General features: G+C 37.4%; 1 protein-coding gene and 1 long non-coding RNA gene across 6 annotated transcripts in view; one reads left to right on the top strand and one right to left on the bottom strand.

The window, feature by feature from the left end:
• The window catches only part of KCNT2 (potassium sodium-activated channel subfamily T member 2), a 150,670-nt gene that overhangs the window by 18,649 nt on the left and 116,201 nt on the right, over positions 1-15,820 (bottom strand). For all 4 annotated transcript variants that reach the window (XM_084528514.1, XM_084528515.1, XM_084528516.1 and 1 more), the window contains 3 exons: positions 10,791-10,902; positions 1,370-1,471; positions 12-95 (listed from right to left, as the gene is read on the bottom strand). In XM_084528514.1, coding sequence (XP_084384640.1) covers positions 12-95; positions 1,370-1,471; positions 10,791-10,902 — 298 coding nt within the window. The remainder of the gene's footprint in view (positions 1-11; positions 96-1,369; positions 1,472-10,790; positions 10,903-15,820) is intronic.
• Positions 1-15,820, top strand: part of LOC311440962 — a 252,668-nt gene that overhangs the window by 184,534 nt on the left and 52,314 nt on the right. The gene's annotated exons all lie outside the window — the stretch shown is intronic.

Here is a 15,820-nt window from a genome sequence, read left to right as displayed (position 1 = left end):
AAACAACTTACAGAGCAAAGAAACCCAGATCCTGGTGTGGTATCAAGTCCCAGCAGAAGTCTTGTGATAGAAATCATATAATCTTTCACAAATGACTGCAAGATTTTCAGCAGGAGAGACAGAGAAGAAAGAAAACTTCAATGAACAGATGAGCAGGTAACCTTATGTGCTAAGTGTGAATTCTAAACACATTGCACATCCACATTTAAAATCAATCTCTTCATCTTTTAGATATCTTAATCATTGTAGAAATAGCTATTTCTTTATGCATCTACTGACAGGGGAAAAAAAAAAGTTTTTTGGTTCTGCATTCGTGTACAAAAAGATTCAGGGAGAGTAAGGTATAATGAGGAAGCCTGAAAACTAAGGTGCATGTAGATGTAATATCAGTGGAAGTCAGATGTTAGCTTTGTTGATTACAAAATTAAAATAGCTATGTTCAGTGCAGATGAAATGCTGTCTTATGTTAGATGGAGCTGCAGTACTGCGTAGTGGATAATGCTAAGGTGAGACTGCTATTATTTTAATTGAAACTGGAGCCATTTGCCTTTGCTGACCCAGCTAATGTTTAAAGTAGATCTGCCTTCTCTCAGGTTAGGTTTGTTGCTTTAACAAAGTGTTTTGCTGTTTGGCAGAAAGGTGGAAATTAGATATGACTAAGCAAACTAAATGTAGAAGTGAAGGCAAAGACCAGGAACAGACATTAGATCAACTAAAACGTATTAACGTTTCTCCTCCTTATCAGTTGGGCTGCTGGAATTAGAGGCCATTGTGTGCTCTGCAAACTGTTCGTTGCCACCTCTTGGGTATAGCAGGGCAGCATTGGAGGCAGGTTATCTTTCCTTCTTGGAACACAACTTGCAGCTAGTTGTTTTTTGGCTTTAAAGTGTGATGTCTGGTCATATGGAGGTCTAGTTGACAAGAGTAAGAAGAGGCTGCCTGGTAAGATGGCTGGTAAATTACTCATGCAAATATTTCTGTTGATTTTTGTGGTTAGACCTGCTACTTTGTGGGAATGGGCACTGACTTTTTGTTGCAGAATACAAGCATTAATAGCCTGTATGATGTGTATTTTATACCGTTTGAATCAGAATTATCCATCTCACCAGACTCTTAAGAGTTTCATAGCAAGTATTGTATTGTTTAGAAGCAGAATTCATTCAATGAGAGGGCAATTTGAGGGGTTGATTACTGTAATAGCGAGGTCACATGGAACATGCTCCACTGATCTGTCTTTGGCTCGTGGCACAGACACCTACGTTAATGGCTTACATGTAGGAAAACAGGGTCATCTGACAATTACATACAATAAAACAGGTGGTTAGAATGCATATTATCTATGTTGACAGAAGACAATTAGGCACAATACCTGATATAGCAGTGTGTCCAACATACTGATGCTGAAAACCCTGCCAGCAGCAAAAGGCAGTCGAAACATAAATGCCAAATTAGATCCCTTCTCCCGCTCTTTCTGTATAGAAATTAATAACAAAAAATAATTTTAGTGCTGCTTTTAGAAGGATTATAATATCAAACTGATATTACCTTGAAAGAGACCAAACGTATAAAATCCCTTTACCCAGAATTGTAGTTTCCACAAATATGTAGCACCTGCATTCAATACTTAGTTTTTCAAGTTGAAAGATTTTGTTTAATGCATATATTGTTTCAATCTTCACATCTGCAGTTGCACAGGGACTTTCTACCAGATCATTTTAAACAAAGATTGTAGGATTTCAACTGTGCTTAAAGCAAAATTCTTGTTATTCTTGATCCAAATTTCTTGATGCTGACAGTGAACTCTTGTTGAGATCCAAAAAGTCTACTAGGGAAGTGAACATGAAGCATGAACAGAACCTTATTCAAAAGGGAAGAAATAGTATTTCAGAGAATGTGAGAGGAGATCATATGTGGACTAGGGCAGAAACTTCTTGATCTGATACGTCTAGGGAAGGAAGCCAAAGAACATAACTACAGTTATTCCTTTTTCATATCACAACTCATGTCTAGAGACACCACACCAATGTGCTTCTTATTCCTTTAGTTATTAGTGAAACTACAGGTTGGAAATGAGCTTCCTGTTTTAAGGAGAGAGAATGCATCAAGCTTTTGGTTCAGAGACATCATGAAGAATAAGATGTGCTCTCAAAGTACAGAAGTGTTATATTTTGTAATTGAGACACACATCCATCACATATATGCACCAGTACATACTTGCTGCTGACAGGCTCAAAAGTAGCTTTGCAGAACAGAACATGGGGGTCCTGGTGGACACCAAGTTAAACGACGCTAATAGTGTCTTGGGGAGGAGTGTGCAAGCAGGTTGAAGCAGGTGATCCTGCACCTCATCTCAGCAATGGTGAGGTCGCACCTGGAATATGGTATCCTGAGCTCACTAGTAGAAAAGAGGCACAGACATACTGGAGAGTCCAGCAAAGCACCACAATGAAGGACTGGAGCATCTCTCCTGTAAGGAAAGGCTGAGAAAAGGCTGAGAAAGTTGGGACTGTTTAGCCTGGAGAAGAGAAGGTTTGGGGCAGAGGAGGTGGTGAGGGTATTTGTGTGTATCTCATTAACGTGTACAAATATCTGAAGAGAGGATGCAAAGATGGTGGAGTGAGGCATTTTCAGTGGTGCTCAGTGGCAGCACAAGAGGCAATGGGCACAAACTGAAATACAAATGGCTCTTTCTGAACATAAGGAAACAAATTTTTACTGTGAGGGTGATAACAGTGAAACAGCTTGTAAAGCCTCCCTCCTTGGAGATATCGACTGGAACAAGCATTAGCAAATTAAAATGTATGCTTAGATGATGGCATTACTGTAGAAAGTCATATCTCCTACTCTTCCTGAGCACTCACCTGACAGCATCAGATAAACCAATGCAACTCATTAACTCACAACTTATTCCTAACAAGGTTGGCAAAGAAACTAACTTTGTCAAACAGACTGCATCTCTCACTAGCAGTTTTTGTTGCTCAAAGAGGGATCCAGAATCTTACAAAGTGCTACCAGTGACTTAAGTCATGATAACCAGTTGCTAATTCACAAGGTACATCCATACCAAGCACTACCTGAATGATGGAAACTAGCCTCCAGAACTCTGGCTGAGTTGAGATTGCTGATTTGCTATAGATAACTCCCCAGCAGGAAGTGGGGAAGACCAAGGCTTGCTGTGTCATCTGTTGTTGTGCAGTCCCACCCTGCCTGGAACAGAGCTTCTGGGTTCCCTCTCTGACCCTTGCCACGTTAACTGCTCTGCTAACGGTTGAAGTCTGTTTCAAGTCTGTCAGCTGCATTCCTGCTGACTAGCTAAGTAAGTTTTCCACAAAACAGACAATTGTTCCCTAATCATCAGACAGGTCAAGACTAAAGGTACAGGCCCATTACTATTAAAAAAAAATAAAATAAAATCATGTTATGGCAAATTGCTAATAAGCAGGCCTCTGTTCTACGTGCAGATGTCTTAGTATGCCTACCATAGCCATCAGCATTGAAAGACTTGCAGTTAATGTGTTCAACTTCTTTCCTTCCTTCTAAAGATCCTATTTCCATACTATTCAACTTAGGTTTGTTCTCATACTTGTCAACTCACTTTAGTATGCTGGACATTGTGCATAGTCTCTACAAACAAATAACCAGGTATCCAAACCAAAGCTAAATGGAAAGGATGTTGTACTCCTTTTTTCTGTAGGGTCACAATCCTCTTTTCTTAGTGCTTTTATGTCATAAAACGTTTTTAAACAAAAACAAACAAACAAAAAAAACCTACACTCTTTTGTTTTGTTTTTATTTGTTAAGTATGAGTGTGACATAGGGCTTATAGTATAAGCCCATTAACTAAAACTGTCAATACTATCCTGTCCACCACTATTTAGAGGTGTTTATGTAGAGCACGTATTTCTCAAAACCTATAACCTGCTTAAAAATCTAGTAAAATATTGTCTGTTCTTTAAATTACTTACTTTTTCAAGAGTGTAAGAACTTATGAATTTTTGTAGTTACCCTTACAATGCAAGACTATTATAAGATCAATTTTATTTGATACTACAGTATCAATTTGAGTTGCATTTTCCTTTTGGAAGAATGTAACCACTAAAAGCACAGCAGAGATGTTATTTTAAACAAGCAGTTTAAATGAAAAACCAGAGAAGCAGGTGTCCAGGTACATAAGCGTATTGTTTGTTTTTTTGCACATACTTTCAAAAGCATCTGTTTGACTTGCTTCTCCTTTTGAATCAGTAGAAAGAAATATCACATACATTGTTATGGCTAATAAATTCAATGTGTTTAAATTCAAGAGGTTAAATCTGCCCTTCATGATTCATGTTTATTGTTAAGATTTATGCTGCTTCTGTGGAACAAGTACTGAGCAGAGGTTTCAACGTAAGCAAAGGAAAGGAGGACTATTATCTTGCACAGAAAGAAAAAAAAAAACATGCCTGGTTTTGGTTTTTCTCCTAATATTTTTTTTTATTTGTTTGTGTGGTTGAACCAATGCTCTGTATTTTTATTAACTTTCTCTGTGACTCATAATTTTTCTTCACCATGTGAACTGCATGTATGCAAACATGCGCTCACATACCCTGGTCAAGCAGCAAAGGGGTGTTTCTAGTAAGTTGTGTATTTCAGACAGAATTGAGGAAAGCAGCAGTCTCAGAGTACAAAGAGCAATTTTACCTAGCAAAGCATAACATTACACCTACTGGTGTAAGCCACAGAAACAACTTATGTAGTTCTTTTGTAGTTTAGTTTATGTTTTTGAATGTTTTTCTTTTAGTGCAAAGTAGAAGATACTTTTCTTTAATTGCTGTTGTGAATGAAAATCTCTGCGTGAATTACAGAAAACATAAGATTTGTTTTACAACAAATACTTTAAAATTAAAACTACATCCATTCTATAACATTTTATGGCATGAATCAAAAATAATGTATGTTATAGGCTGTGCAAAAAAAAAATAATGTACATTACTGGCTGTGAAGTGACTATCATCACATCGTGACTGAGGTATTGTGTTTATCTGTCCATCTGTTTAGATAAAATTGTTGCAGATTCTGATTTTGTGCTAAGAAAGATAGGATAAAGTAAAAGATATATTTTGGGGGAATAATTTGTTTGTATACAGAATTTTGAAGATAGATGCATAGGTCCTGTTTGGATTATTTAAAAATGAAAGCTTGGAAGTTTATTTTTCCCATATATATTACATTTCTTATATTGTTTCCTTTCTTCTCATTACAAGCTTGCTTTTTCTTTATTCTTGCTTAAATGAGATTTTTAAGAAATACAACTTTTACTCAAGCATGCTGTGTTGAAGTTTTTCTTTATTACCTGCAGACTCATTGGTTTTCCAGATAATACTGCAGATGTAGAACCCCAAAATGTATCAGAATATCCCAGCTGTTTTATTTCATGTGATGCTCAGCAGTTCCTTCCCTGACACTTTTTTGGAATTCACGAGGAAGGGGTTACAACTACTTAAAGTATAGATTGTTTCTAGGAACATAAGTAGAAAAGATCACGGCATGAGTGCATCCAACAGAACTGCACATTCTTAGGTGACATTTTAAGACTGTTATTAATAGATGGAGTTATTTACTTTGTGAAATATGTTCATCTGATTCGTGTCAGTATGGAACAAGGCTAGGACCACATGCTATGATGAATGTGACCTTCTGTCCTAAAGACCCTTGTATAACCACAAGTCTAGGAAAAACAGAGTGGTTAATGTATATAGTTCTTGTATCTCGCAAAGGAATGTTTTAGCAGTTCGTGTCAATGGAGAGCTTGAAGGGAAATGTATTTGTAGGCTTTTCCTTGAAGTCTCTGATATCTGGGGGAGTTCAGTATAACCGCAAACTATTATGACTATTGCAAGTCTCTGATATCTGGCCAGGAGATTAAGGAGACGGGGAGAGCTGAAGAACGACTAAAAGACAAAGCTTGCAGGGGACGCTGCACAAGTCTCTGACATACAGCCAAGTTGGACAATGGAGAAGGACAAGAGGGAGGAAGACTATGAGCCTTCAGCACAAGAGACCCCCAGAGGGACCACCGGAGACTGATACGCGTGCTCCAGTAGGAGGGTTTGGATTCCGGAAACTATAATAACCCTGTTTTTTTTAGAAGTAGTAATGAATATGTATCAGCCTAGGAGCATAAAAATCAGCTGCTTGATGTAACTGGTGTGCGTCTTGGTGGAGCAGAGACCCGGCACACACTGCACTGTTTGCTTACCTCTATTCCTTTAATAAATGGTAAACTTTGATTATAGTCATATTTTGAAGACTAAGCCATTTATTACAACTTCATTCTCAGTGTTCTCCTTATGGTTGTGGCTTTGCTCATGTGAAGTTCAGAATTACACTTGTTATTGCTTTGAAAACAGTAATACCCTTCTGGTTTTGGGAAGTTCCTAGCATTTGCCATGCCTTCTTCATGAAGGCTATTTAATTTTCAATTAATTATTTCCTTTGGGGTTTGCTTGTTGTCAGAATACTAGACTATATTTGCTCAGGTCAAGTTCATAATGTTTTAATTTTATTTCCTTCTTTCCTCTCTTATTATCACGATTTTATTTTATTTTTATTTTTTTTTTACTATTAATAAATAAACACATAGTCCTTCATAGCAGTCAATGCTGTTATGTTCTTTCTAGTCAGGATGCAGTTCACACAAAGATATTCTAAGCTGTGCTAATGTAAACATGAATGAGCTTGTCACAGTGGTTTCATGGCACAAGGGCTGTGCTGCACCTCCTTGTTAGGGGATGGGAAATGTCTTTCAGCTCCAGGCCAGAGTGTGAGGTATGGGTATGTGATGTAAGGAGTTGCATGTGAAATCTTGACCTTATACATGTAGCTTCTAGTGAAGAAATCAAGGCTCTGATATTTTGGTTTTAGTCTCAAATGTAACTTGTAAAATACCAACTACAAAGTAACCTGAAGCTTTGTTTTGAATATCTTTCAGTGGTTGAAAGAGATGTAGGGGCCCATCTTCATTTAATATATTCTACACCAATTTAGACAGTAATGTGAAACTGCTATCTAACTGGTATGTACGAACAATGCAAATTTGCTGTATGGAATGTATAAGGATATAATGTGAAACACAGTTTTGGAGTTATCCAAGAACATATAAACGTGATGATGTTTAGTGGCTTATTACAGAGAAAACGTAAGTGCACGGCTAGTTTTGGTAAATGCTGGTTGTTGCCCATGTGAGATATGACTTAAATCTGGGTATGGAAGCCTCTTTACGGTCTCTTTCTTGACATAAGGGATTTTGGATCAATATCGCTTCACCTTTGGAATAGATTACAATATTTTGGACTATGTTCTTAATGGCTTCTGTCCTACTGTTTTGGCAAGAACAGATTCATTTTTGTTGAAGATATGAAAAAGCTTTCTATAGATCTGTCAGTTCAACAACAAAATGTGCATGCAAATTATGTATATGGTATCAGTCAGAGCTATAGCTGATCTAAATCATTAGAGATCCACTTCAACTGATAGATTTATACAATTTAAGAGGCACCAATCAATATTTTTATTACTCACATTTAATTCCTGTTTGCTATTGTTTAATGTTACTTCAAATCTGTTTTAAAACCTGATCAGTATTAATAACAAATGGAGACCGTTTGCCATAGTGGAGGACTTGTTAGTGTTAGGTCAGAGGTTGGACTAGGTGGTCTTGGAGGTCTCTTCCAACCTAGATGATTCTGTGATTCTATCCTTAACTGAAGTTGAAAAAAGCAACATACTTTTATGTGTCATAGCAAATATGCTAGGATGTTTAAGGCAGGTTTCTGCTTACCTAATATATATATATACTTATCTCTTTGAAGGTATGAAATCAGTGTTGGTGTGATGAAAAGATATATGCACATATTTTAAAATGATCACTTCAGAGATTTTATCCTTCTGTCGACACCTGCAATATTTACTTACAAAATAGTAAAAAAAAAAAAAAAATCATAAAACAATAAAGTCTGAATTTTATTCAAGGTATTCTAAACATTTTTCAAGAAAGCAGGAACATTTACTTCATTTTTTTCTTATCGAAGACAAATGGAGAACTAAGTTCTAAGTTTAAACTGTGAGTACTATGTTTTCCTTTTCTCTGCTGTATAAAAGGACCACTACTTTCTCTTATGTCAGTGCTGAGATTGGTGTCCAGATCTATTTATTTTTAAAATGAGGAAAGTTGCAGCTGTAACAGCAGATGGACTTCACATCTACACAAGATGTGTATCTTTCTTCCATAGCCCATTAGGTTGAAAAGTAAATCTTGCATGCTTGTTTGAGTGCTATCTGAAGACAACTAGTCTGACTTTTGAAGTCTTTCTGAAAATGGGATGCTTAATGCAGAAATAATCATCGACTGTACATTTGACTGCATTAGATAATTTTTACTCAAGTTCTTAATTGTCTTTGATTTTTCATGAGGGAGTTCTGGAACACTTAATGAACTCCAGCACCACCTGTGAAGTGTTCCCTGCAAACATTAAGATGGAATGAATGGGAAATATCAACAGCAGACAACTTCAATCGCAATAAAGAAAATGTTCTTTTAAGGTAAATTATCTACTGCTATTTCAGCATAGAATGGTTTGGATAGGAAATAAGTTAACTGTTCAGCTTCCAACCTATGCCCACAACTTTGCATTTGTGCAATAAATAAATTTACAGAAGTTATAATATTTCTAATTATTTTCAGTATCTGTGCTGGGTAAAAAAGGGAGCTTGTATAAGGCAAGAGAGAGAAATGAGATTAAAATCTTGGTTTCATTGCATTGGAATTGATACGTTAACCATCCATTGAATAGTCCAGAAGCAACTGTAGATACTATATACTGAGGGGAAAAAAAAAAAAAAAGTTATTCCTATTCTTTCTTCCCCATGTCATTAAGTTGTATGGATTAAGGGAGTATTTTAAAAAATAATTTTGCAGTAGGTGAAACACTGTATTGAAGGTCTTTCAGCTGTTGACAGTGGATACTCTAAATTGCCAGTGCATGATTCCAGCCAGTTACAGAATCACAGAATTGAAGGGGTTGGAAGGGACCTCAGGAGATTATCGGGTCCAACCCCCCTGCCAAAGCAGCTTCCTTAGAGCAGGCTGCCCAAGTAGGCATCCAATGGGCCTTAAATATCTCCAGAGAAGGAGACTCTATAACCTCCCTGGGCAGCCTGTTCCAGTGCTCTGTCACCCTTACTGTGAAGAAGTTCTTTCATGTGTCGATGCGGAACTTCATGTGCTCTATCTCGTGACAATTACTCCTTGTCCTGTCCCTGCAAACCACTGAAAAGAGGTTGGCCAAATCCCTCTGTCTCCCACACCTCAAGTATTTATACACATTGATGAGATCCCCTCTCAGTCTGCTTTTCTCCAGGCTGAGCAGACCCAGGTCTCTCAGCCTTTCTTCATAAGGAAGATGCTCCAGGCCCCGTATCATCTTTGTGGCCCTCCGCTGGACTCTTTCCAGGAGATCCCTGTCTTTCTTGTACTGGGGAGTCCAGAACTGGACACAGTACTCCAGGTGAGGCCTGACCAGGGCAGAGTAGAGGGCGAGGATCACCTCCCTTGACCTGATGGCTATGCTCCTTTTAATGCACGCCAGGATCCCATTGGCCCTCTTGGCCATGAGGGCACACTGCCGGCTCATGGTCAACCTGTCGTCCACCAGGACCCCCAGGTCCTTCTCCTCAGAGCTCTTCTCCAGCAGGCCGTCCCCCAGTCTGTACTGACACTTCGGGTTGTTCCTTCCCAGGTGCAGGACTCTACACTTGCTCTTATTAAACCTCATTTGGTTTCCTCCTACCCATCTCTCCAGCCTGTCCAGGTCTTGCTGAATGGCAGAACAGCCTTCTGGTGTGCTGTTCCAGCTTATTCGTCCTGCAATTACCATAGAGGAAAGGGAGTCGTAAAATGCAGGAGTCACAGGTAAAAATCTTTAGGGATAGTGGGAGTGGCATAATACGAATGAAAAACATGCCTCCTAATGCAAACTGCTCCTCTATCCGTAACAATTTTTGTCTAGCTTCTTCGTTGTTCTCCTTTTAAGTGCAAATCAGAATACCATCTAAATGAGATGAAGCCTTCCTTCTCTTTCAGGCAAAGGCTGACAAATCACAAACATCACCCATGTATTTGTGATCAAAATGTAACTTGATAGTCAACTGAGTTAAAGGTTGATTCTTATAAAACTTAGGCCATCGCCTCTAGGCAGGCTGAGTTTACACAATTCCACTCCCATGTAAGAAACTTGGAGCTGGCCTGTGAAGATAAGCTTCTACTAAATGTTTTTTTTACATTAATTTGTGAACACATGTCAACACTATGTCAACATCATGTAGTGAATAGGGAAAATACTTGAAATCTGAAATTTACTCCCAGAATCTAGGACTATATTGTACAGCTAGGAAATGGAAGTCATATGTTCATTTCTGTATAATGAAAACGATTTCAGCATGAATTCAAATTTGCCAAGATAACTAAGATTCATGAGGTGATGAGAACAGGAGGCTATGTGAGAAAACCTAGCAATAATACCTAGATTAATAGCAAATGGGACTAGGGAGAAGGTGACTGAAGAGAGATCTGTATTTGCAAACCGGTATCGTGATACTGTTTGTCTTGCTTTTACGTTGCTGCTACAACCATAAAATAATTTCACTGTTTCCACTTGTTCTTGAATAATTGTTTGAAAGAAAAAATAAGAAAATGTATTCAAACAGTAATATTTACATTGGGGGTGGAGGGGGAGAAGGGCAAATCTCCTTACCTTTTCCAATTTGGATAGAGCAAGAGAATAGCAGTCTTTGGCTCTGAACTGCATGAATCTCATATTGGCTGGGTGAGTTAGTTCTGTGATAATGCTTAGGCTTGAGAACAACCTGTATTTTAAAAGAACGTTACAGTTATAGCTCTAATTACAACAAATCACAAGTGTAAGGCTCTATATAATGCTATGATTTGTGTTTATGTCCATGTTTTTATTAAGTGCATGAAAACTGCACCTTTTTTGGTACAATGAAAAGCTGTTATAATAGCAGAGGGAACTTCTACAAATACTCTCTGTAGAATTCACAAAGAAGCAAATGTACATTTGAAGGTCAAGCTTACATTCTATTTAAATGCTAGAAAGGAACTACTTAATTACCAGAGCTTTTATTTAATTATTTTTAAAATTACAGAAATCTGTAGGAAATAAAAAATGCAGAACTATTTAGCCTTTTCTTGGTATCCAGTTGTATGTAAACTATACCATTTGATTACAGCTAGCTTATGTACTATTTCCTTTTTATTTTTAGTTCTGTTTATATGGTCTGTGTCTACAGACTGAGTAATCTGGACTAGAATTAGCACTTCTTGGGACTGTAGGAACTTAAAATTGCTGAGCAAATGTATGTTTATGTATATCTGTGTTCTCACAAATATTTTGCATGTGTAAATATTTCAAAGTTAACACTATTTCAGACTTTCAATAACAAAAAACAGTGAAGGAAATTTAACTCTGACCTGGCTGAATAAGAGATTTTCATGAAGCTGACTCTGAAGACCCAAACCTCAGCTATCTCACAAGGAAAAAGATTTGTAGGTTACCCTATGCAAAGGCTACGCTATTTGGACTAGAACTCATTATTTATTTCCTCTGTAAATTAATCTCTTAAGAAAATGAGACATGTATTTGTAATCTCTTCTGATCCTGAAAGTATTTATTTACATATGATAGTAGAAAATTGTAATATTAATGACTAAAACATCCTGGCCTCTGTTTTGTTCAGATAAAAATAATCTGTTACATTTTATTGCTTTACGATCACTTAAGCTTCCTTCTTTGTTATCAGATCATTCCAGAATGATTGGCATGTTTTTATTTCCCCTCACTATACAAAGAAACCTAGAAAATACTCTTTATCCTGGGATAAAATGATTACAGGTCACTAAGAAACTCAGGTGCTATCATGGGGAATAAAGCCATTGTTTGCTACTCGCCATGGGTTGGAGTATTGTGGATGTTACTTTTGGAATCAGCAAATTCTAAGTGGCAACTACTGCCTGACTTTCTCTAGTTCTCAGTGCCAGTGATTCACTATTGTAAAGTATGTTCTCCCAAATGAGTCAATCATGAAGGAGTGTTTTTTATTTAAAAAAAAAAAATGTCACTGATAGGTGAATACAAACAGATGGTCTACAGATAGCAAACAGCAAAGATTTGCAAGCATTATTGAGAATATTGTAGCACCTAAGACTGTGTCCAGATGGATTTTGAGTATCTTTGAAGAGGAAGAGTCCACAACCCCTCTGCTGAACCTGTTGCAGTCATCCTCCCAGTAAAAATGTATGCATCGAGACATCCCCGAGCTTTTTCTTCTTCAGGCTAAACAGTCCCAGCTCTCCAGCCTTTCCTCATAGGAGAGATGTTTCAGTCCCTTGAACATCTTTGTGCTTTGCTGGACTCTCCAGTGTATCTATGTCTCTCTTGTACTGCGGAGTCCAGAACTGGACACAGTATTCCAGGTGTGACTTTGAATTTAAAACTGTCGTTTGTAGAAAAATTGAAGGATAATTCATGTTACAAGGAAGCCTCTAGCCTAACACCTCCTTCAAAGCATGGGTAGCTATGAGTTTGGACCCGGTTGCTCAGGGCTTTTTCCAGTCAGGTCTTGAAAACCTCCAAGGACAGAGGCTGCGCAGCTTCCCTGTGTGTTTAGTTCTATAGTTTGCCTGTCCTCAAGAGGGAAAAGGTTTTCAGTACATCCAGTTTGAGCCTCTCTTGTCTCAGCTTACATTCTTCCTTTTTTTTCAAGTTCTAAGATGACTGTTAAATCCTCCGTTTGTCTCCCTGTTCACTAGGCTGAGTAAATCCTGCTCTCTCAGCTTCTCACAGGGCATCTGCTTCTGCCTGTGACCACCTTAGTGATCTCCTGTTGAACTTCCTCCAGTTTATCCATGTCTTTGCTGTATCAAGGCTTGAAAATTGGATACAGTGTCTAGGTTCAGTTTAACGTGTGCTGGGTAGAGGGGGATTATTGCTTCTCTCCATCTACTGGCCATGCTCCTATTAACACAGCCCAAGATGCTATCGGCTTACAGTTGTGTTGGCCTTTGCTGCCAGAGCATGCTGTCAGCCCATGCTCAGCTTGCTGTCTGCCAAGCCCCTCAGATTCTTCCCAGCAGAGCTGCTCCCTAACCTGCAATGCTTCACAAGGCTATTCCTTCCTGTGCTTAGTATCTTGTGTTTGTTCTCTCTGAATTTCCTGTCAGCACATTACTTCAGCCTGTCTAGGAGTAGTGGTTAGTGATACTGAGATGCAAGCTTTCTTCTCCCAGGACCTCTAGATTTTGTACAAAATGTGATTTAAAATCTGTCTGCCTTCATACACTGGCAGTATCTTCATACGTCTACTCAATCACTTCCATGATGAAAAGGAGTTTTTGAGCAATTGTCTGTTTAAAAAAAAAAAATAAAAGCTGCTCTGTTCTAGTTCCTCTTCCAGGGAAGTATTTGTCAAACTCGGAGAAATCTGTGGTTGAGTTCCCTTGCAAAGATGTGAGATATGACCTTTGCTTTCTTGAACAGACCTTGACGCAAAGCTTTAACTCTGTCATCTTATACCAATAAGAAATGGTGCTCATCAACCGTTTTTGTGTGGTTTTCTTGGAACCCGAACTTAGTAAGTTAGTGTCAAATCAATTCCATGTCTTTAGTCTTTACCTTCAGTCTTGTGTGAGGAGCTTCACTGAAATATTAATTCATGTAGAGCCTAAATGTGGGGAAATACATTTCAAAAGCTACCTACCAGTATGCGTGTTAATGTCTTATTCCAATAGTTTTCTAGGTATGTTGAAGCTAAAAAGTAGACTTTTAATGATCATGTGATGATAGAAATGCTAACCATTGTTATTTTAGCACTTACATCCCTGCGAGTAACCAAATATTGAATGATTGTATAAGGATAAGTTAATGGAGCTGGCAAACTGGGTGAGAATCTGAATCACTTAATGATGACCATTTGTGGGCACTGTACACTAAAAGGCATTGTGTACACTCAGGAATTTCTGTAGCTTCTTAGCTTTTACAGTAAGACTGATACCAACTCTCAGTGGTGCAGTAGTTACACAGTCTGCTATATCCTACTAAAGATAAAGCACTTAAGTAATAGAGTGCATACACAGATTAAATACACAGTAACCATACCCTTGAGATGCATCTGTGATACATCTGCACATGTATCATGTGTTTAAAAAGTAAAAATCCTAAGAATGTCATATTCTATAGGTATGAACTTTTATCTATTAAGGAGCTTAATAAATCTCTTAAAGTTCTGAGGAATAAATTTCCTCTTTAAATCCTGATTTCTTTTGCATGAATTCTGCATCATATAGTGAATAATTACTGAAACTTCTGCTGGTTGAAAAGTTTTGTACTGCTGTGTTTAAAGGACAGGCATTCAGGTTTGACAAATAACAGTATAATATTTCGCACTAAGAGTAGCAGTAAATTGAACACCTGATCTAATGATAAAATCTATACAACTAGCAGAAAATCTGCAATTTACTAGATTTGTTAAAAATTGATTTAGTTCATCACCAAGATGTAAAAACTGACTTTGGTTAGGAAATCTATTTCAAACCTGCTATTGGTAAAATTCATACTTCGAGTGCCCTCTAGCAGAATTAGGGGAAAAGACTTTCCAGGTTGTCAAAGCCAGATTGCCTCTTGTCCCTGGTGTAAGGCACTGCCTGCAAGCTTTCAGCACCAGAACAGGCCAATTCTGTGCCAAGATTCTTCTTCTCTACTCCATTCTGGTTTTATATATATATAATATATATATATATACACACTTATATATATATATATATATATATATATATATACACTTTTATATATATAAGTGTATATATATATACTTATATATATACTTATATATATACTTATATATATATATATGTGTGTGTGTGTGTGTGTAAAAGTAAATGGCTGGACTGGGAGGAGAAAGCCTTGATCAGTCTAATGGAAAACATGGGTTGCTGTTGAAATGGTATTTGAGAATCAGACAAGTGAGAGATGCATTTAGTTTTTTCCTGAGCCAAGATGATAAAGTATGTAATGCCATCATAACCTCATTTATAGATGAACCTCATTTGGTGTTGATTGCCAGATCCCAGTTGAACTTTTTAGTTGTTAGATGTACTGCTATAGATTATATAGATACTGCTATACTTCTTGTAGTATTTGAAACATAGGCATCAGAATGCTAGCTTATAAGAACTTAAACAGGACTTCTAAACACCAACATTTAAATCCATTAATATAAAGTAAATATAAATGCTCTTTCCTTAGGCAGAGAATCTGTGCTAGAAACCTATTTTTCTCAGGTAGACTTGTGGCTATCAATAGGAACTCAATGGTTGGTGGCTAATTTTACAGCAAGAAGTGAAAAGCATCTCTAGGACACAGCCCCAAACTAGTAATTTCTCCTTGTACTTTTATTTTTGTATTTTTTCCTTAGTTCTTTTCTGTCTAAAGGATTAAAAAAGTCCTTTATAATTCTGTATGACTGAGTCACACTTCTTCACTCCTTTTAACTATAATTAAGTCAGATAAGCTAGTGTCACAACTTTAATTGGTATGGAACAATTTCTAGCCTTAAAGGTGCTAATAACCTTGTCAACAATACATCTAGTTCCTAAAGGGAGTTGAGGGGGGAAAACAACCCTTCTGGAAAAGCAAGATTAATTTATGTAAATCAGGGAATAATGTCAGAACACATTTATTAGAAATGGCAACCTAGGCCAAACAGTATT

Source organism: Aythya ferina, assembly GCF_964211825.1.
Source record: "Aythya ferina genome assembly, chromosome: 8".
In the NCBI taxonomy this organism is placed as follows: Eukaryota; Metazoa; Chordata; class Aves; order Anseriformes; family Anatidae; genus Aythya; species Aythya ferina.
This window is presented reverse-complemented; position numbering and strand designations above follow the sequence as displayed.